Source organism: Ictalurus furcatus, chromosome 22, assembly GCF_023375685.1.
Source record: "Ictalurus furcatus strain D&B chromosome 22, Billie_1.0, whole genome shotgun sequence".
NCBI classification, from domain to species: domain Eukaryota; kingdom Metazoa; phylum Chordata; class Actinopteri; order Siluriformes; family Ictaluridae; genus Ictalurus; species Ictalurus furcatus.
Window position 1 is genome coordinate 3,119,407 of NC_071276.1, and position 22,951 is coordinate 3,142,357.

Here is a 22,951-nt window from a genome sequence, read left to right on the forward strand (position 1 = left end):
CTACTTTAGCGGTGCTGCTAATGTTTTACTTCCGCATTTCCTCAGCGCAATGCACCATGGGTAACGCTGTGGCTTTTCTACACGAGTAGGAGCGCTAGTTTATGGGAATACATTCAGCTGCGACTTTATTCATTTATGTTAATTAGCTGAGTAACTGCAAATAAAAACAAATCATGATAAATATTTTTGTTGTATTATTTTTTTTATTGAATTGAATTTAAATTAATAATCTCAATGAGCAATAATTTAGATGGCTCGTAGAAAATGTGGCACAACATACATATATTACAAAAAAAAAAAAGTTTACTATAACTTGAGTAAATAATTTGGGTTTTTTTTTACTACCACTGTACAGTTCCCAGGTTATACACTATATGGCCAAAAGTATGTGGACACCTGACCATCAACATCATCCATGTGTGGTTTCCCCCCGAACGGCTGTCATCCATCCATCTTCTACCGCTTACTCCTTTTCAGAGTCACGGGGAACCTGGAGCCTATCCCAGGGAGCATCAGGCACAGGGCTGGGTACACCCTGGACAAGGTGCCAGTCCGTTCTAGGGCACAATCACATACACTCTCACACACCCATTCATACACTACAGACACTTTAGACACGCCAATCAGTCTACCATGCATGTCTTTGGACTGGGGGAGGAAACCGGAGTACCCGGTAACCCCCACAGCACGGGGAGAACATGCAAACTCCACTCACACATGGCCCCAACGGGACTCGAACCCCGGAGGTGTGAGGCGAATGTGCTAACACCGTGCGCCCCCAAACCACTTTGAAATTTGACAAGTATATAGAATGTCTGTTTGTTGTAGATTTACAATTTCCCTTCACTGGAACGAAGAGGCCCAAACTTGTTCCAGCATGACACTGCCCCTGTGCACAAAGGTTAAGGTTTGAGTGGAACAACTCAAATGTCCTGCACAGATCCCTGACCTCAAGCCCGCTGAACCACTTTTGTGTTGGATGAACTGGAACACCGACTGCACCCAAGGTCTCCTTGTGTCAGTATGAGCACTAATCCCAACCCCCATGCTCCAAAACCTAGTGTAATGCTTTCCCAGGAGAGTGGAGGTTATTATAACAACAAAGGGAGGACTAAATCTGGGACAGGATGTTCAACAAGCACATACGGGTGTGATGGGCAGATGTCCACATACTTTTGGACATACACCATCTTGTCATTTGGGAGCTACATCCACTTGAGAATGTAAGGAATACCCTAAGTACCTATTTGATCAACTTGGGGGGGGAGGGGGGGGGGGGTGGTGGGGGATAAATTTAGCTGCCTGAAGAAAAGAGAGGACCTGAGACTTGTCTTGGTAAATAAACTCTTAAAAGATAATAGGCTATATATATTTTAAAGCATTTTCATGACTTTTCTCAAGTTCTTAAACTCACTGTTGCTGTAGCACTACTATGCGCTTCAGTTCTCTCATTTACAAGCACTAAAAGTTTTAGTTTGAAGTAACGCCGCTTCATACAACACCGCACTCTTGCGGTCAATCGCGGTAGTACAAGCTGGGGTATTGCTCAGTAAAAAAAAAAAAACCCACAACAACAAAAATCCATTTACATTGTTCTTCGTAACAAAAAAAAGTAGAAAATGGAATGGATGAATATCAAAATCAACTAAATCAATACTTAACAATATTTAAAGACCATAAATAACATTTACAAGTTTACAAAATGCTTACATTCATTACATATTTAGACAGATATAGTACAAAAATAATAAATAACACTCAAAGTCCAATTTTGTCCCTGAAGTGATTGAGTAAAGAAAAACAAAACAAAAAAAAGGACAACATACAACTCCATAAACAAGAAAAGCACTGCAGTAGACCTTGTGCTTGTTTTCAGTCTTCTTCGTATCTGAAGTAGCCGTTATCGACAGCTCGTGCGACGATGTTTTCTGCAGAAAGCCTCTGGTTCAGACTAAGCAGGGCCTCGATGAGGCTGATAAAATCCGCCTTCATGCCTTCTTTCTCCATCCAGATCTTCAGCAGCTCGTACACTCTGTCCTCGGGTAAAGACCAAGATGCCTCTGCGATCCTTATGGCGTTGTCGCTCAGACCAAGGAGCCTGAAGAAGCGTTTGTGGTAGTTCACGTCGATCTCTCCGAACAGGTCGAAGGTTTTCTTCAGGGAGTCGTCTCCTGAGAGAGAAAAAAAGGAACCAGAGGTCACACACTATGTAGGAATGACACAGAACTGAAGTATTCAATACATGAAGGAAGACAAGAACATACCGTTTAAAGGAACGAGCCTTCGTAGTTTTTCATCTTCCTGGTATGGAGAGAAATTGGGAAAATACTCATTAATGCAAACATGATTTCTTTCTAAATATGAAGCTGGGATGAAAATAAAATACCCCCCCCACCCCCACCCGCCTTGAGTCGTCATGAGGAAGAAATGCGTCCGGAATTTATTCACTTCACAGCAGTGAGTGAGTGAGTCACTTCTGACTGAAGTTGATTAGATTATACCGTTTATTACGGCATCACATCCTGTTTATGACGTCAAATGCACAAGTTTCTATTTTAAACCACTAACTGAGAAATGTGCCAAGGGAGGTGTGGTGCTACAGTACAGAAGATCAGAAACAGGACAAAGAGCAAAACAACTAGCTAAGCAAAAGCTGGTCCTTTTTGTTTTTAAGCAGGGATGTAAAGGGACGAATTAAGCTGCACAAGAACACATAAGCATGCGCGCACACACACACACAGCTGTGCTAGCAAGAGTTAATACTGGTAGAGCCTGACTGATTGATATAACCATACAGTTGAGGAATATTAAGGTTCCAAGATGATGGAAATATTTATTATTATTTCTTTGTGTTAAATATCAGCACTTTGTTTCATTATTAGCTTTAGGTTCTCTGAACTGTCCACCATACAAGTCCCTGATTTAGTGGTTACTAATTTAGACCTGTGATTTGCAGCTGCACTGTCAGATCTGCTGTTATAGAAAATTAATCAACCCCTTCGGACCAATCGGAGTCGAGAATTCAATAGCGCTGTGGTATAAAGCATAGTTTTTTTCGTTTGTTTGTTTTTTTACATGTATTTCTAGAGGAAAATATTCATATACAATACTCATCACTATGATGAGTATTACCCACTGTGTGTCAATAGGTGGCGTCAAATCACCAAATATTGCATTATTCCACAAAAACTTGGCATCTTTTGTATGTTTTAAAAGTTCTAAGTTTATTTCATAAAAAGCCTGATTTTTTTTTTTTTTTGTATTTATATTAAGATTTAGTTGTCAACGTAGTTTTTAAATGTTTCTACTGTTTAAGTTCAACTCGATTTCCGTTGCACTTTTATTAGCTTGGGAAACTTGAAAATCTGTAATAGCGAACAGATTCATATCAGTCAGGCCCAGGTTAACAAAACCACAGTCTTGTGGTAAAAGCACAAAAAAGAGTAGCGCCTGTGTTAGCGTTTGACATGGCAAGCGACTGCATGCATCAAACTTCCTGTGTTTTAAAAAAAAAACAAAAAAACACCTGATCCAAGAGGACGCCATTCGTTTCAACAAACTTGTGTACAGCATTTCATTTGCCTACAGTAGCTCCTTTTGTATCTGTACTTGGTTTAGACAGCGTTCTAGAAAGATGTGTTTTTTCTTACACGATCAATAAAAGGATCAATATGTCTGTCTGCTCTCTCTCCCACGCTGCCACTTTCACACAATCCAATCCCTCCTTCTCCTTCAATTCTCCTTTTCCCATCGTTTCTACTGTTTTATTTATACATCTAACCATATCCTAGTAATCATTTATATATACACACACACACGAGTGGATAAAGAGGAAAGAGCTCCTTCATTCATCCATCAATGTCCCACCTGCCTGCTTCGAGTCTCTATCTTCTCCTGATTCTTCCTTTTCTTTGGTCTTGTCCTTCCTTTTTTTGTGTTTAAATGTAATCCATTCAGGTCTCCATCAGGACTTTATCCTCATCTACTCACATCCTTCAAGCAAGACTAAATTATACTATATGTTTGTCCATCTATTCCTCCATTCTATCAATCCATCCATCCGTTCATTCTATTCACCCATTTAAACATCCATCCTACAATCCTTCCATAGCGTTTATATCCACTCATCCGCTGATTCATTTGTCCATTTACCCATTCACTGATTTCTGTCTATCCATCTATCCATTATTTCACCCATACATCTATTCATCTCCTCCACCCATCTATCTATCCATCATCCATCTATCTGGTCATCCATCTAACCAACTGCTGACCCTTTCATCTGTTCACTCGTCTCTCCATCTATCTATCTGTCCACACAACTTTCCATCCACCATTCCATCTACCAGTGATCTTACACATCTGCCCATCTATCCATTTACCAACACACTCCATTCCACAATTAGTTTAACATCTCATCCACCCATGCATCTACCAGCCCTATCCAATCATCTACTAACCTTATCCATCCATCCATCCATCCATCTACTAACCCATCTGTCCATCCCATAGCTGACAATCATATCCACCCATGCTTTTCCCATCATTCTCATCCATTCTGTCTTTATATACATTGAACCAAATATCCATCCACCCTTCTATCCACATGGCTATCTTTCCGTTTTCGACCGACCAACTCATCGGCTGTTTTCCACCCATCTCTTTACATTTCATAACCTGTCCCTCCCCTGACATTTCTGCCTTTCGATTTTTTTCCCCTTAAATTTATCCTGCTTTATTTTTCTATCCGTCCAAATGTCTCCATGTATTCACAGAACACTAGCTGTACTCTGACTGCGAGCCGTGTTTGATGCCTGCATGCACTTTAGCTGCGACTCTCACCAGAGTGTTAAGCTGCTGAGGCAGCGAGCGGCTGAGGCAGTACTCGCTTGTCAGTGTGCACATAGGCAGGCTGGTCTCGGACGAAGCTGTGGTGGTGGAGAGGCTTGGGCCGAGCCCTTTATCCTCCTCATCCTCACCCACCGGCTGTGTCGGACAGATTAATGGCTGGATCTGTGCTCCTTCCTCCACCACACCATTCACATTGTTCTGCTTCACCTCCTCCAAATCGCTGCCGTTTTCCTAAAATGAAAGAAAAAAAATAATATATTTTTATATATATATATATATATATATGAAAATCCCCATCTCCTTCTCTTACACCCCCCTCATCTTCCCCCAAAGAATAAAAAAAGCTTTTCCATAAACTTAGTTTACTTACTAAGCACTTATTCCACATTCCTCTTTGGCAGCTTGAGGTCACTGAAATTACACAGAGGAGTGAAAATATTGGTGCTGGTGAAAATTTTTCATAATTGAGCTATAAACCTGTGCAGAGGCCATTTCTTACATCCACCTGATGTTCTCCAGTACAGCAAACACCCGATGATCACGATGATCACGATGATGGCCACGACTGAGACTGAGACGACTCCCACTGCTTTTCCAAACACAAACACAATTTACATACATTTCCATCACGATGAGTAATTAACCCTGTATTATGAGACACTCCTTCAAACTGCACAAGTGTCAGAGCTGCTGTCATAGAAGACTAATCAACACCTTCTGACCAATCAGAATTGAGTAGCGCTGTAGCATTTTGTGTATAGCGCACACAAAACGCACACGAATTCGAAAAAAGTGACCACACATGATTAAGTGTGACTGGCTGATCTAGTTTAAAATAAGCTCCGCCTTTTGTTGACCAAAGAATGTGCGACACTGCAAAATCAGGACGCATTACTAACTCCGCCTCTTAACCTAACCTTAACAATTGATAGCTGCATACAAAGTTGGCTTGTACAATTTGGACATTGTGGGACAATCCGGGGTAAGATGGTGTGTGTGTGTGTGTGTGTGTGTGTTCGCGTGTATATGGGTACCTGTCAATGTGCTGGTGGAGGTGGAGCCTCTTTTTTGGCAGACGGTGTTTGAGTAAGCTGTGCAGTGTGCCACGACCTTCTCGTCTTCTTTACACCTAGATATATCAAGCGACACGAGAACCAGAATCAGCAATAATCGCCAAGAAAGATTCACAAGCACGGTGTCGGACTTGTGAAAACTGATAATCGGTTACACAATATGTGTCAACATTATAAACACAATACGTTGTTATTGGCAAATCACAAAACCTGTGTAAGTGTATCATGGCATAATTTATCATAATAGATATCATATCATCATATTGCCCAGCATTAATCGCCATCAAATTTGATCAACTCTTGTAAGACAAGAAGCTATTACTCCCTCTCCCCCACCAGTGGGTTTGGAAATTTTAAATTGTATACCCAAAGACCTGGGATGACTGGGTCTTCAAAGTTTAGCGAGTCTAATCACTTTTACTTACTGCTACATTGCGATTAAAAAGCCGTTGATGCCTGAAAGCCTTGGATTAAATGTTACTGCGTGTGACTATACAATACATCCTCTCACACTCTCATGCACACTCTCACCCCTGCTCACGCCTTCATACGTTCACACAAACCCACAATGCAGAGGTGCAAGTGTGAACATACTTCCTGCACGTCTTGCAGACCTCACAGGCTTGATCCGGCAGACAGAAGGAACCCGTTTTACACTGACAGCGTGTGTTTCTGGTGCTGTTGCATCGCTCCACAATCTCCTCATCTACAGATAAAGAGATCGGCATCAAAATCAGAGCGCTGCGAATGGAAATGTAGAAATACTGAACGAGACGTTTTCCCAACATTAATTGTAACTATAACCGGGTAACAAGTATAACGCGTCATGTTAATTTAAAGAAAATTACTGTGGTGCAAGAGGAATAAAACACTTCAGGTGTTTTATTGTAATCTGCCTCACTAGTATAAAAGCATCCGGAAAATAAATGCACACATAAACACACTTCAAATGGTGCGATTGTATAGCCTCGAGTTGAGTACCTGGGCGACACTTGGTACACATCAAACAGGTCTTGGGAAGTCCATTATCATGCTCGGTGTAAGTGTCAAAGTCGCATGGCTCACAGACACCTCTCTCAAACGGTCTGCTGCACGCCTCTTTGACAAAAGTACCTGCAAAAAAATTTAAACAATGAAATGTTTTAAAAAAAGTGAATAAATCACCCAATGAATCAATTTGCCAAGGAAACCAAATCCTAGAAGATCTAGAACATTCATCATGCTTGTGTGAAACACTCTTCCCCACCGTGCATTATGGGAACTGTGACTCTCACCAGCTGGACAGCTGAGGCAGCAGATGTCATTGTTTATGTACCCCCTGCGGGCCCTGCAAACATCTCCTTGTGCCGTTCGGATCCCGCTGGAGCTCCAGGCCCAAATCCATAACATCAGCTAGATAGCACAGATGCAGAAAATATTAAGTTATATTTACATGACCATGCTGAGTCACATTTTCTGATATTTAGTCAAATAAAATAAAATAGAAAAAAAGATAAGAAAAAAAATCATCGACATGGTGAAGTTTTCTGTGAGATGTTTATTTAGCATTAACGTTTGAATACTTGAGTAAACGTCAGTAAATAAGTGAAGGAACTCTAGCCGTTGGAATGTAGCCATTATAAAGAAAAATGCTAATAAAATGACGCCCAACATGGCTTCTCAAATTACACTAAATTTGCCTAAATGGCCGACATTCAGAGGGGACTGTAAGTATTGGAACAACAAGGCCAAAGCTATTGTTTTCTCTACACGGTGAAGACATTTAGGTTTGAGATCAAAAGATGAATATGAGACGATAGAGCAGAATTTCAGCTTTCATTCCCTGATATCCAATATTTTTGGATGAAGGTGCCATGTTTTAAGTTGTTTAACATGTCTAGATGTAACTATCAGGAAATGAAAGCTGAAATATTCACATTCTGCTCTCAAACCCTAATGTCTTCAATGTATAGAGAAAACAACACAATTGGCCTTGCTGTTTCAATACTTTCGGATTGGACTGTACATAAGTTTTTTTTTTGTTTTGTTTTGTTTTTTCCCCGTATGATGAAATAAGGCCCATTTGTAAACATGCCTGTAAGTGATGATAAAAAATAGGCCTAACATAAATTAAACAAATTGTTTGATGCAGGCCTTCACAGTCTCAGGAAAAGCATTCTTGCCCCATCTACTGGTAACTTTAATGAATAGCAGTTTAAAAAAAATAAATAAATAAAATAAAAAATAAAACACACACACACACACACACACACACACACACACACACACACACACACACACACACACACACACACATCCACATATTTTTAACTTAAGTGTTAAAATTGACTTTGGGTCACAGTTTACTGTGAAGTAAAGGATAAGCGTGAAGTGTGACTCTGAACCTTGAAACCCTGAATGTGATGATTCAAAAGGGTGGATTCAGATTCTAACTCAGCTTGGGGCAGGGATGAGTTTTTGCAGTCAGGGATCTTCCATACAGATGCATTTTTATAGACTATTCAAATATTAGGCTCTTTATTCTTTTATTCTTGAACTTTCCACCGAGAGAACACATTAAGTCCAAGCTGATATGATTTACAGTACAGACTTGCTTGTTTTTCACTTATTAAGACTTGGATTAAACTCATTTCGTCAGTCAAACATTAATAACTATAAGAACTCAATAATAATTACAACATTGGTAATAACGCACACACACACACACAAATACCCTCAAACTACTCTTCTTTGTGAATTACTGAGTTAAGTGACCAGTCAGTTTCTGCTTCAATATCTAAAACTCCAACAAAAAAATACATGCGATGTGTGACAACGTATTTGAAGTTTGCCATTTTAAATACAAAACATATTTACACCATGCATTAACATGTACACTGAGTGTACGGTTGTGTGACAGTGCATACACAGGTTTGTTTATGAAGCTGACAACTGGACACGATTTTAATCTGCAACTTAAATCTGCACTAATCATTTTATTGTAGCACGTCTGAATTTACATGTAGCGAGTATAAACTTGGTCAGCAATACAATAAACTGGTTTAACTTAAACCAAAATACTGTGTGAATGAATAAATATATTCGTCATCCATTCACATGTGCATACCAAGATGCAATTTATCTCAGTCAACCCATCTACCAGCATGTTTTTGGGACGTGGAAGGAAACCCATGAGGACACGTGCAGAACACACACACACACACACACGAGACACTAATCCAAGCTCAGGAGGCCACCATGTTACCCAAACCCATCACCCATATACGTAATTATTATAAATATAATATTCCCGTAAAGTGTATCTATAGATGTGGTACAGATATGTCTTTTGCTACAAGTTATTACATTTGAGAACGTCAGTAAGCAAAACAAAACAAAACAAAAAAAAAAACAATGAAAATAAACTTAACCCTTGCATGTATAAATAAATATCCATGTGTAGGAATACCACGAGTACATAATGGATCAAACTGATCGTTATACCCGAAATTAAAGAAAAATAAAATCTTCCAAAGTGTTTGAAAACTTAACAAAAAATGTGCATACCGGTCTAAAATATTTAATAGATAATATTTTAAATTAAATATATATATATATATATATATATATATATATATATATATATATATATATTTCCTGACATATAAAATTGTACACTGTTTAGGATGTTTGTATTACCTGAAGGTGATTTCAGGAAAAAAACAAACACACCAACAAACAAAAAAAACAACAAAATGTTGAATGGAGACTGCAACATTTTTTCCTCCATTTTAATTTTGTGTAGTTAGGTTGTGTGTGTGTATGTTTATATATATATATATATATATATATATATATATATATATATATATATATAATATATATATTATATTATATATATATATATATAACATACACACACACACACACCTTTTCCCCCACCCTTTCCTAAAAACAGCTTTAAATTGAGTGTCAATAAACGTGGACACTGTGCATGAAAGGGTTAACCTTAATGTTAATTTACCTTAATCTTAGATCCCATACGTTCTGTAGGTGGAAACTTCTGTAATTAAAAAAAGAAAAAAGAAAAAAAATAAACAACTCCCTGGCTCCACCAAACAAGCCAAATATTAGTGTAAGCGTGTAAATGATGTGTTTATTAGCTAGTATGCAGGCAGATAGATCTGAGGAATGTATTTTGTAGATAAACAGGCTCCCGGCTGCTGTGTAAAACTAGTCTGTGATCTAACAAAGCGCGTTTCGACACCTTTTTATATTATAAGAGTGAGCGGTTTAGTTTTCTGTGTCGTTTGTAGTGGAGTTTAACTCACCAGGCTGATAAAGTCTCTCATAATGATCCTTCAGCAGTCACGAAGAAAGCTTATGTGGTTGAATTCCACACTTCATCAGCAATTTCATTCCGGAACAATGTCAGAAAGTTCATACAAGCTCGGTGAACTAAACACTGGAGGATGTGGTCAAGTCTGAACACTCCCCCGTCTTCACCTGCTTCATTCATCCTCTCGTTCTCACGTCACTTTCAATCCGGTCTACAACGCACACTTCATGACTTCCCCTTGATTGGTTAAATCCTTGTAATCATTTAAGAATTATTATTATTCATTTTTTGTAATAAATAAAAAATTTTATATATTTTTTTGCTTCACATTTGATTCTTTCAAATGATTCATTTCTTTTCAGTGAGTCAATTCATTTGACTCCCAAACAGCGTTTTTATTTCTTCTCTGCCTGTGTGTTGAACTGTTTCCTAAAACAGTCTAACAAAATAACATTATTGTGTACACTGCAAGGCTCAGAAAACAAAGAGTACTAATCTGTACTGTTCCTTGTGTACCTTTACTTTTAGTGGGAGTGAAGTAACCCTTAATGATTTAAGGCAGGGGTTCCCAAACTTTTCCAGGGCAAGGCCCCCCAAATCTCATTAACATTTGACCGAGGCCCCCCTTTTGCAAGATTTTGTCTTTAAAACACATTAAAAATACAGACTTCTGAATATATCCCCCCTTTTTTTAAAAAAATTAATAATTACATCTTACATCTTTACATTACATTAGGAATTGATTGATTGTGTGTGTGTGTGTGTGTGTGTGTGTGTGTGTGTGTGTGTGTGGTTGTCTGAGAGTGAGAAAGAGAAAACATACATTTATTTATTTTTCACACCAAATTGTTGAGGCCCCCCCCCGGGCGCCCCCTAGCTGCCCCCAAGGGGGCCGAGCCCCCAGTTTGAAAACCACTGATTTAAGGTACATAACAAGAACTTAAGCGCATTTTCACACCTGGCTCGTTTGGAGCGTTTGTTTCGGAACCTGGTGCGTTTTTCTCCCTTGGTACGGTTCGATTAGACATATATGAACACTGCAGTCACACTCGGATCCGCACCAAAACAATCGGGCCGAGACCACCTCGTTCAGATTGCGGGGTTCGCTGGTGGTGAGACAGCAATCCGACCCGACGGACCCAACGAACCAACCTGTATAGCAATGCTGAATGGTAACCATGTCATAACATGATGACATGACCAAAAAAAAGTGTTTGTTTTGCTAACGTTTTGCAACATGAATCGCGGTTTAAAGACGAGGTAAAACACCTCATTGAAATTTGGTCTGACGAACATATTTCTGAACAACTTTCAAAAAACGCATTAAAAACACAGAGGTTTACAAAGTTTTTAGAGAGCATCTCAATGAGATGGGCTTTAATTCATCTGTGGAACATATAAATTTGATCAATTACAACAACTACAGCTAAAAAGAAAACCGTAATAAGTTCGAGGAGCTGCTGTGTATCCATCTGGATGGACAACCGCTTTGCGGAACCCTGGAACAGAACCAGGCACGCTCTGACCAATGAGAGGACAGTTTAGCCACACGTGACTTGCATAAACACATTTTAGTACGCTTTGACATGTTGCCTTGTGGAAGCGAACCGAGCCAAGGAGAAAATACAACATTGTAACAATTTAAGTCCACGTTTTGGAATAAAGCACAGATCTACAAGTCTTAAAACACCCTAAGACTCACTTTTTTACATACTAAAGGTACAAAAGGTGCATGTTTGTGGGAGGTGGGAAGAAACCGGAGAACCCAAAGGAAACTCAGTTCAATTCATTTCAGTGAATGGACATATATAAATATAATTTCAGAATATAGATTTTAAATGTATGAATTTGTCCCTAATGTGCAAGCCAGAGGCTATGGCAGCGAGGAAAAACTCACTGAGATGATATGAGGAAGAAAACTTTGAGAGAAACCAGAAGAGGGAACCCATCCTCATCTGGATGACACTGGATAGTGCGATTATAATGAATTCCCTTTTATAACTGTGTACTACATGGTCAAATAGTGCAATTGTGTAAAAGGAAATTCATTACAGTTTTCACAAGAAGTCTGAAAATTAAAGCTGGTTCTTCAGTAAAGTTTTCAGTTTGCTCATGCTTAAGAGTCAGCCACTGTATGTGTTGCGCAATCTCATGTGGTTGAAAAAGTTTGGGGAATACCACTCATCTCGAGGTGTAAATTAGATGTGCTATGGCGACTGTTATTGCTCGTTTCTTTAAAAAAATCTTGAAATTGGTCTGAAACCAGGCTTTATGTTGTTATATTGGTTTTCCTTATAATTTCATGATAATAAATATTAGATCAGTTTGACTGTATTTAAGGAATATGTGCTTGATATCATGCAAGCTGATCCAGTTCTGCAAGTTTTGGAGGGTTTTTTTTTTTTTTCTTGCTCAAGCACAGGATTCACTTTATTTATGAATCCCTTCACAAACACACTCAGCTCACAGTGTTGTGTCACTGCAGCACACACACACACACACACACACACACACACACGTGCACACACTGGTGTGAGGCCGGAACTTTCAGAGAGACGCCTAGCTGCCTGCACCGCACTGATAACCTCAATGCTGTGTGTACGGCAGGGCTGAATGTCAAATCTCTCCCTGCCCCCTACGAAGAGTACGAAATAACGTCTTCTACCAACAATTATATTAAACTAAATATCTAAAAGTGAGCCTTTTTGGATTAAGCTCACTACTCCTTATGTGAGTTCACTAGACACAGTATGGCATGATGGCTTTTACACTACACAAAGTGTACTATATCCTAGACCTAGACCTGCTGTCAGTTCTCAGGAAAGTGGGAGGAGCCGATCCAGTATAGACACTCGTTGACTAATCTAAGGGGAATTTCACGGTCATGTGTTAAAATTCAGGTTACGCATGAGGGATGAATCCTTAAAAAATAAATAAAAAAGGCTGTTTGACACACACATAATGGTGGACTGGACTTTTATTGCTAGCTATTAACTTCCCTTACTTGTTAGACTTCTCGTGGATCCAGTGCAAAACTACAAGAGGAAAATTAGCCACCAAACATGTCCGGGCATGATTTAATACATTTAGGGCAAAGAGGAATTTATTTCGTTTTCATTTCTGGATAAAAACTCTCACTTGTAATGAGGCGATTTGTTTCCAGTCGAATCTTTACTAAAAGTGGACTGTAAAACAGATATCTTAAGTAGAACAATGATATTATTATGCCATGTCATGCCAGTTCTACACCGATTGACTTGACATAGATTAACACTGAGGAGTGCAAATATCCCCCAGCACTGCGATTTCCTGTTGCACAACCACCCTCAATGACTCACACAATCCACCTTAAACTATGAGGTTCTGCAGAGTTGGCGTGATTTACTGGCATGATTACATTTACCTACAGTCAGAGGTGGTGGAAATCCACCAAAAAAAGTCCAAAAAAAACTGCTAATATTCATCTAAAGCCAGAAGTCTGTGCCTCATGTCACACACTTTTTGTTTATTGTTTTGAACGTAAACTCACATTAATTAATTGCTAATAAACAACAACCAATAGCTGTAGTTTTCAGGCTAACACTTATGCTGCATTCGACTAATATGACCTAAAGCATCATCAGATTTTCAAACATGTCCTGAAAGTAGATAAAGAGAGCACTATGGAACAAATGAGACAAAACTATTATACATGGTTATTTATTTCTTGAGGAAAAGGATCTAGTATTACGTTTCTGTGAATGGCAAAGGTATGTGAACCTTTGCTTTCAATTTCTGGTGTGACTCTCTTGTGCAGCAATAACTGCAGATAAACGTTTGGGGTGACTGTTGAACAGTCCTGCACATCGGCTTGGAGGAATTTTAGTACAGAACAGCTTCAACTCTGGGATGTTGGTGGGTTTCCTCACATGAACTGCTTGCTTCAGGTTCTTCCACAAACTTTCTATTGGATTAAGGGCAGGACTTTGACTCGGTCATTCCAAAACATTAGCTTTATTCTTCTTTAAACATTCTTTGATAGAACGACTCGTGTGCTTAGGGCCGTTGTCTTCCTGCATGACCTACTTTCTCTTGAGATTCGTGAACAGATCCATCCATCCATCCATCCATCGATTTTCTATACCGCTTATCCTACAGGGTCGCAGGGAAACTGGAGCCTATCCCAAGGAGCATGGGGCACAAGGCAGAGTACACCCTGGACGGGGTGCCAATTCATCGCAGGGTGCAATCACATACGCATTCACACACCTATTCATACTCACGGACAGATGTCCTGACATTTCCCTTTAGAAATCGCTGGTATAATTCAGAATTCATTGTTCCATCAATGATGGCAAGCCGCCCTGGCCCAGATTAAGGAAAAACGCGCAAACCATGACACTACCACCACCATGTTTCACAGATGGGATAAGGTTCTTATGCTGGAATGCAGTGTTTTCCTTCATCCAAACATAACGCTTCTCATTTAAACCAAAAAGTTCTATTTTGGTCTCATCCATCCACAAAACATTTAATATTTTAGGCAGAAGTTGAATTTTCTGTTTTTTTTTGTTTTTTTTTTATATAAAAGAGATATAGACAAACCTATATATATATATATATATATATATATATATATATATATATATATATATATATATATATATATATATATATATAAACCTTTTATATAACCCCGGTTATATAGGTTTGTCTATATAAAGTTTGCGTTCCCTCTAAACATAAGGCAGTTTCTCTGCATCCTGTTCGTGAACAGACCTGCCACACCTTATATGGCAAAAAAAATTTAATCTGACAGTGCAATGCGGTTTGACAATGCATCCATCCATCTTCTACCGCTTACTCCTTCTTCAGGGTCACGGGGAACATGGAGCCTATCCCAGGGAGCATTGGGCACAAGGCGGGGTACACCCTGGACAGGGTGCCAGTCTGGTTTGACAATATAAGGTATTATTTTCACACTCCCTTCCAAAATTAGCCTCTGTTATGACATCACAAAAATGCAAATCGAACCTCTATATCAACCAACGTTTGTGGTTTCACACTGTAACTAAGCCGATATACGTAATACCATGACCAAGACACCATGTAGGAAATTCTGTATGATTTGTAGTCTAATCCCACAAAGAGTCATCATGTCTTTGTGGTTGTTCTGCAATTACTATGTGCCACTTAACAAACTACTTTGTGTGTGTGTGTGTGTGTGTGTGTGTGTGTGTCTTTCTCTTGCTCTCTATCCCTCACTCGTGTTGTCTTTCTGTCTCCTCTGATAATGTGCCGCTCGTGTGCGATAAGAAGACATTTGGACTTTGCATCTGAAATATCAGCACACAAAAAGAAAATGACGGCTGCTCGTTTTTTTCTTTTCTTTGATCTTTACTTTGATGCTGTAGTAAATGTTTAAAATGTGAGTTTGGTTAATAATACATGGCTTCATTTGTCCTCGCTTCTTTAACACAGTGTGTGCAGAAATAATGTTTGTGAGAGATTAGACATTAGGTTAGACAAGTCACATTTTGGACACAGTAGACTAAAGATATTTGTTCACTTTCTTAAAACCATGTTAATAAAGGCTTCTGGGGGAAATCAAAAATATAGTGAAGGTTATGTCCATGTACGTGGGTTGCTTCTGAATCAAAAAGTCAAAAGGATTATTAGGAATGCTGTTAAGAATTCAAACTATAAAATAGTTTGGGTTTGTTTAAAGTCGTTATCGTTGCTATAGTGACAGCTCTTACAGAGGGACATAATCGAAGCCTAATATTAAACTGACTAAAAAAAAGCCATGAATAAGATAGAAAACAGTACAATTGTTGACACGGTGAAGGAGAGGTTTATGCAACATTTATGGAAGGAGTCTCAAGTGTCAGTGCTTTCTAACGGTCAGTAAGTTTCCAGACACGTTTCCAGAGTTTGTGCTTTCTGGTTTATCAGTTACATGGCTGTGATTTTTATTTATTTATTTATTTTTGGTCTCATTAACTTCGAGAGAGAGAGAGAGAGAGAGAGAGAGAGAGAGAGAGAGAGAAAGCAATAACAGGAAATAATTTATCTTGTTGATGTTCCACAACATTTACATAAATGTAACTGTAAACTGTTAGAAAGCGCAATGCGTTGTTCATGAATTTATTAAAAATGATAATTGTTGGAAAACTGCTATGGTATACAAGGAATCACACACTGTAGATCATGCTGTTATATGAAATTTGATTGTTCGATAATATAGTGTTAACGACTAACCACTGGGACCATCGAGTAAAGAAAAATTAATACCGGCACCCTAAATATTATACGTAATTACTGGTGTGATTTTTTTTTTTTTTTTTTGACAACAATGTTCCAAATTTTTATAGATCTTTATCAGATCATGCAAATGATCTGACACAAGCTTCTTTCTCTACACTTCCATTTTAGTCCACTTCCAAATGTGTGCAGGTAATTTAGAAAAAAAGTTTTATTGAAGAAGGCTTGCGTAAGCTTCGCCCACACCTGCATACATGGCTGATGTAATGTGTTGTACTCACGCGTGTTTAAGGGCGTTGTCTTCGAGCCTGTGTATACTAGAATTCGCGCGGTACAATAGAGTTGTTGCTCATGCATGCTCATTGGAAATTAGCCCACACAGTTCTGAGATCAGCCAGCTCAGATGGTGTTTGAGCAGTATCTTATCATCCTATATATCCGCCTTGTTTTGTTGAGTCACTCTTTGGTGGATGTAATATAACACCCAAGTTAATCTGGCGTTAATAATTTACACTAACTGTACTCATATATGGTCATTTATTTTCAACTTTCTTTTGTGAGTCACGCCCCTCTGATGTCATCAAATTGGTACACAATCTCTTCCACGATCAGAGGCACAGTGCAGGTTTCTGAGATTCGCTCCAGACACACCTGTGTGACCTTTTTAGCTGCAGGTGGTTATTCAAGCCCATATAAGCACTTGTAGGAGTTTGTATGCACAGCAAGATAACAAGAGCTGAGCCATTAAAAAAAAATCTCTCCAACATATGCTTTAAAAAAAACGAAGAAAAAAAAGCGTGGCTCGAAATGTCACCTGTTTCATTACTCTTTAAAATGTGCACTCATTATTTCACAGAGGTGTGAACCCGAGACATGTGACATATGGCTCGAATCAGGGTAACAATTTCATAACTTCAGGCTCAACTCATGAAGTCAAAAAGAACACCAACTTTTCTGATTTAAACACCAGAGACTTGGAGTCCCCAGTTGTGTGACGGTGTTTAAATAAAGATAAATAAAAAAAACAAGCTGAAAAAAAAAAAACCACCAGGAATTAGCAGCTTCATTGACAAAGCAAACACTGTTTTTTTTTTAAGCAACCAATGGAAGTAGAAACCCTGGATTGGTAACTATCAGTAGATTTTAAATAGATTAAGTGTATTGTTGACATTACCTCTTTTGGCCACAAGACACAACTAAGTGGTTTATCAGTAGACCTTGAACTCATGACCTTCAGATTCGTAACCCAATACGTTAACCACGGACCTATCACTTCTCTTCTATTTGAAAGTCAGTGATTGAGTAAAACTCATTCTGTGTGTTTGATTACGCGATGAAATCAAACAGTTCTTTGGGGTGCAGTCAGACTTTCAGACAGTCCTGCAGTAACACTCGATAGAAGTATCGTTGCCTGAAGCCTCTCCTTCATCACACTGCTTTATCTGCTCTGTCGGTGTGTGTGATAATGAGAGTAGCTCCTGGGACAGGAAGGTTTATGGCGCTTGAAGTCATTAGTGAGAATGAGAACGAGTGCTGTGTCCTGACGGCTGTCCCATTGACCCGGGCCATCTCTTTAAATTTTATAGCAGCGCTGCTGCATTTATTTTACAGGCCCCATTATATCTTATCTTCATCTCCCTGATGATCAGTATAAACAATAATGATGGAAACGGATCGGGGATCGACCTAAAGGTGTCTGGGAGTGACAATAAATAAGGGAATGGGTTGGTGGTGAGCACCTTTACACCATCATTCCACTGTGATCATCTTAAAAACAATATGAATCCAATGGGCAGTTGTTGGATAAACAGGAAATCACTTTTAGTGTTGATTTAGTTAGAACATGATATATAGTATATTTTGGCCTGAACTCAACTTAAGGGTCTGGCAAAATGTTTGAACTGATAGAAAAGTGCCATCATATTATCACAATAGGTTTTATAAGGGGGAGAAAGAGAAAGGAACTCATAGAAAGGATATATTTTGTGCCACCTGCTGGTGAATGAGTATAAAACACTGAGGAAAAAGACGGTTGTCTTTTTAAACAATAATGTAATAAGCTCTGTTATTGGCTATAAGGTTTAGGTTAAGGTTTAGACCACGAAGCTCCATGTAGTGAAGAGTGCTAGTAATGAAGCGAATTTTTCACTCGTACAAAACTCGTATAAAATCGTGGGAAATGTCGCTGTGTGCAGCCGGGATGAATGAAGCACTATAGTGAGGAGCTGAAATGAGAAACAAACAAACAAACAAAAATCTCACGTGAGGATGTTGTGAGGAGATTTAGTGTCAGCCTCAGTGCTAATCGCTAGCATAGGAAGAAAAAAATAATAATAATAAAACAGGAATACACTGCTCATTTACCAGCGCTTTTCATTCATAAAAGAGCAGAAGAATGTTTCAACATTAAAATTTAAAGAAAAAGGTCGACCAAAAATGACATTTCCACAAGTTTTTCCTCATCACTGCAAAGGTAAATAATCAGGTAAGACGTGTGAGTTCTGAAGTTTGGAAGTTTGCTACTTTAGCTACAAGGCTAGTGCTGTTTTTCACAAAATCTGTCAGTAATGATTTCTTATATATATATATATGGATGCACAAAAAGCACCCAAATGAACTACAGTCCTAAATTAATAATAAAATCTCTGTCTTTAGGAATATTATTTTACTAGTGTTTACTTGTGATCATAGTGTTTTAATTAGACATGACAGATCTTACTCGCACTCCCTCTGTGTATCAGCGCTTCTACACTGTGTGCACTGAGTGCACAGTGTAAGTGTACAGTACTTCATTTGGGACACAACTTTAGTATTTACTCTCCGAAGCGTGTTTTCGGAACAGAAGTAAAGTAATGAGTAAATCTCCCCCGTGCTGCGCGCAGACCAACTAATCCATAATGAGATTCATTACAACCATTTTCATAATCGATTATTATCCATTTTATAGATTAGTTGTTGCAGCTCTAATACATACATACATACACACACACACACACACACACATATATATATATATATATATATATATATATATATATAGAAAGATAGATAGTGTTAGCTGTGAAGCCATTTTTCATTCATAGAAGGTATTTATTTAAAAAAAAGCAACAATATAAATATATATTGTTGCACACTGTATCCAACACTCGTACCATTCCTAACTAACTAAAACAAAGCTAATGTAGCTACTATGTAATGAAAGTTTATAGCTATTAGTTGTGCAAACTGCAGGTCTGAATTAACACACACTCGAATTTATTCAGTATCTCAGACTTGTTTATGTGTTTTCTGACACACTGTTCTCTATAAAATATTTAAAAACCTTGCCAAAATGACGTAACAGATAAAAACAGAACTCCATTTCGAATGTGAATCACTATCTTCCCCACAGAGTTTGGTAAGAAGGCATTGCCTAAAGTTTAAAGGTAAAATGCAGATTTTATTCTCGAAGAGATGTAGATGAACATATTGTTTGTTTGATTTCATTTAAAAGAAAATAATAATAATAATAATAATAATAATAATAATATCTTGTGCAATTTTATGAAACCGCGTATGTAGAAACGGCCTTCAGACCCAAACGATGTCTCCGGAGGTGAGTGTATGATGACACAGTGTTATGTATTAGCTACACAAGCCTTACAGCTTCATTAGAAAGCTCAAGACTCAAACGTCAGACACTAAAATTAAGATGGCTCAGTAACACAGGCATGGAAAGAGAGCATTTCAATACCATGGATATGGTGAGACAAAAAACAAAAATAGATTTTGGTAAAATTGTGTCTCTGGACTCTAGGGCGAAATCGTTTCTGCTGCGCCACTGGGGAACGAAATTATATCAACACTTGATGTGAAGATTTGAAGAGTAAACATGATGGAAATGATCTGTGGATTACGACGAGACGACAAGTTAGCATTAGCAAATGTATGTGTGTTAGTGAACTATATAAAGTCACAACAATATGTAAAAGAATGAAATCAAAATCATTCGAAAATAAATTTCTAGATTTCATTTCCACCTGAGGATTTTCTGGATGACGCAGTAGAGATTATTTGTCGTATTAGTCACGTAGGTAAGTCACATGTGCACTTGCTAGTCAGCATTTTAATGAGATGCATCACTCTGGAATGTACAGGAGTGGCTTTGACCTTGACTGACACCTGATAGTGAGATCTTTGGTTAGATTATTTGAGAGGACATGTTGTCGTAGAATTGATCATTTTAATCCCTATGGTAGTAAGGAGGATGCCTGAAAACTAGCAGCGTTCACATCAAACACCTGGCAGAAAAGCCGATTTACTGAAGGAGAAAGGACATGGAGTATGAAAGACACACATTTGTGAGCTAATAGCAGAAAAGACAGGCAGGACTGTCATCTGTTTGGGCAGGAAATTAAATGCGGGCGATGGTTATATTAACTACACCAGACTTTTGCCTTGTTTTTTTCTTACTGCAACATCTGGGAAAAAAAATAATCTCCTGTTCATCAACATACGCTTGATTTGTTGTGGTAAAATTCTGTTTTTTCTCTCCACTTAGCAATGTCCCTAAATGCTTCATTATGCTGGGTTTTGCATTGTTTTGACCGAAGTGTGTAAAGTTTTCAGCTTTCAGTTGCTGAACTCTTCCTTTATGAACAAAGAAACGATTCCTGAAGAAGTCCATAATTCAAAAGGTCCTGCTTGAGCGTTAAAAGACATCTCGAGACGTCCATGCTAACTGGATGACATCTTTCACTGTTAATGACCACCAGGATGTGTCTTTCGCTGAGCGAGCTCTATTAAAAATCACCAGAAATGAGCCCCATGGAGGGGAGCGGATTAATGAAGGCAATGATTTGGAAAAGACGGACACGGTGTCGCGCTGCCGTATCCATCTATGTTCTGACAACCTTTTCTACTCGCCTCTTTCTCTCTCCAGTTACATCTGTCTCGCTGGCACGTGATCGTCTGTTGTGGCCGACTTTGGTCAGAGCAGATAAGAGGATTTTTTTTCCCCCCTCAAAGGTTTTTTGGGAGATTGCTCTTTTTTTTTTATTTTCCATTGATTGAAAAGGAAGCTGGCAGGAACAGATGGCTGTGTGCTCGCTCCATATTGGCTATATTAACCCTTGAAACCTGAGCCAATTCCTAAGCTCTTCGACTTCACGTATTAGTTTCAACACTTATTACAGGGGGTTAGTGCACTACATGGTGTAGAAGCCATTTGGCAGAGTTCTATTCATGGCATATTAAGCGAAAAACTAATTATTAACTAATTATAAACTATTATTATTATTATTTTGCAAAATAATAGTAAAGAATAAAGACTTTGGGACTTGTTGTTGTAGCAAAAGAATTAGCTTCACTACTGGTCAGAGCTGCTGTTATAGAAAATGAATCCACACCTATTGACCAATCAGATTCAAGAATTCAACAGCGCACATTTTCACAACTTTAACCAAGACCAAGTTAATTGGTTCAAGTTATTATAACTAAGTTATTTATGTGGGAAGTGCTGATTGGGTACTGGTGGTTGTGTAGAAGTTTGAGGAACAGGAACGATCATGTGACTGGGGATTAGGGGTAGTTTGCTGTTTGGTTTAGGATTCTGTGAAATGGAGTTTAATTTTATTAGTATTGAATTAGTAAATACAACCAGAAACTCTTTCCATTTAACTTTATTGGATAAACTGTGTATCATTAAATGACATTAAAATCTTGTGGGGGAAAAAAATAAAAAAAATCAAGCAGAAACATTTTTGACAGGAAAACAAAAAATCCTGCAATTATGCATATATGTATTGTCATGTGGCTGGATTTTCATCAGCAGCAGCAGGAGGAGAGCTGAGCTGAGGAGGAGACCAGAATAATTTAGTTATTAATTCAGGAAAAATCAACTTCACATTTGATGGGAAACTATGGCATTAAAAGGGCAGTTTCTTGCACTTTCATGTAATTCCTTTCTTCGCTCTGTGTTGTCATCTTGATGACGTTGATCACCGTGGAGACGAACAGAAACTGACGGATATTAATCAGTCGCTTGTAGATTCTGTCCGTTCCGTTTCCGTCACCCGAAACGAGAGAAAAATATACATAATTTGCTTTATACAAAGAAAAAAAAAACCCACGCGCAACAGCAGCAACATAGTGTATGTTAAACAAAATGTTAATCCCGTTCTAAAAGCGGCTGTTTGCTTCAGTTCTCTCTAAACTGACGCCATGCTGTAAGAGGCTTAACTTCTTCCGCCACTGTATCGGTTGCAGGAAATGAGGCGTCTGTCAGATTGAAGTTTTTTTTTTTTTTTTTTAAAGCTCATTTTGGGCTGGTGTCAATTATCTGACTGTAACTGGTTCAACAGAGCAACGTCCTCCTTGCAGAGACGACCGCAGTAACTGCTGTCGTTATCTAAGAGAAACACATTGGAGCTGTTTTTTTGATGTTCAACCCAAGATCCATGCTTATGCTCCGCCCCACAAACCCCAC

General features: G+C 38.5%; 1 protein-coding gene across 6 annotated transcripts; it reads right to left on the reverse strand.

The window, feature by feature from the left end:
• Nucleotides 1-63: 63 nt before the first annotated feature.
• On the reverse strand, nt 64-10,465 carry hdr (hematopoietic death receptor). Of its 6 annotated transcripts, none has more exons than XM_053654096.1 (11): nt 10,235-10,465; nt 9,928-9,963; nt 7,199-7,316; nt 6,906-7,037; nt 6,519-6,630; nt 5,886-5,980; nt 5,351-5,437; nt 5,222-5,262; nt 4,843-5,082; nt 2,265-2,301; nt 64-2,171 (listed from the first exon to the last, which is right to left on the reverse strand). In XM_053654096.1, the coding sequence occupies exons 1-11, from the start codon at nt 10,253-10,255 to the stop codon at nt 1,873-1,875; spliced, it is 1,218 nt and encodes a 405-aa protein (XP_053510071.1). In that variant the 5' UTR covers nt 10,256-10,465; the 3' UTR covers nt 64-1,872. The 6 variants fall into 6 exon arrangements, with proteins under 6 accessions (XP_053510071.1, XP_053510070.1, XP_053510069.1 ...); XM_053654095.1 differs by having other exon boundaries at nt 5,351-5,440; nt 10,235-10,464; XM_053654094.1 differs by having other exon boundaries at nt 9,928-9,966; nt 10,235-10,464.
• Between the last annotated feature and the right edge of the window lie 12,486 nt (nt 10,466-22,951).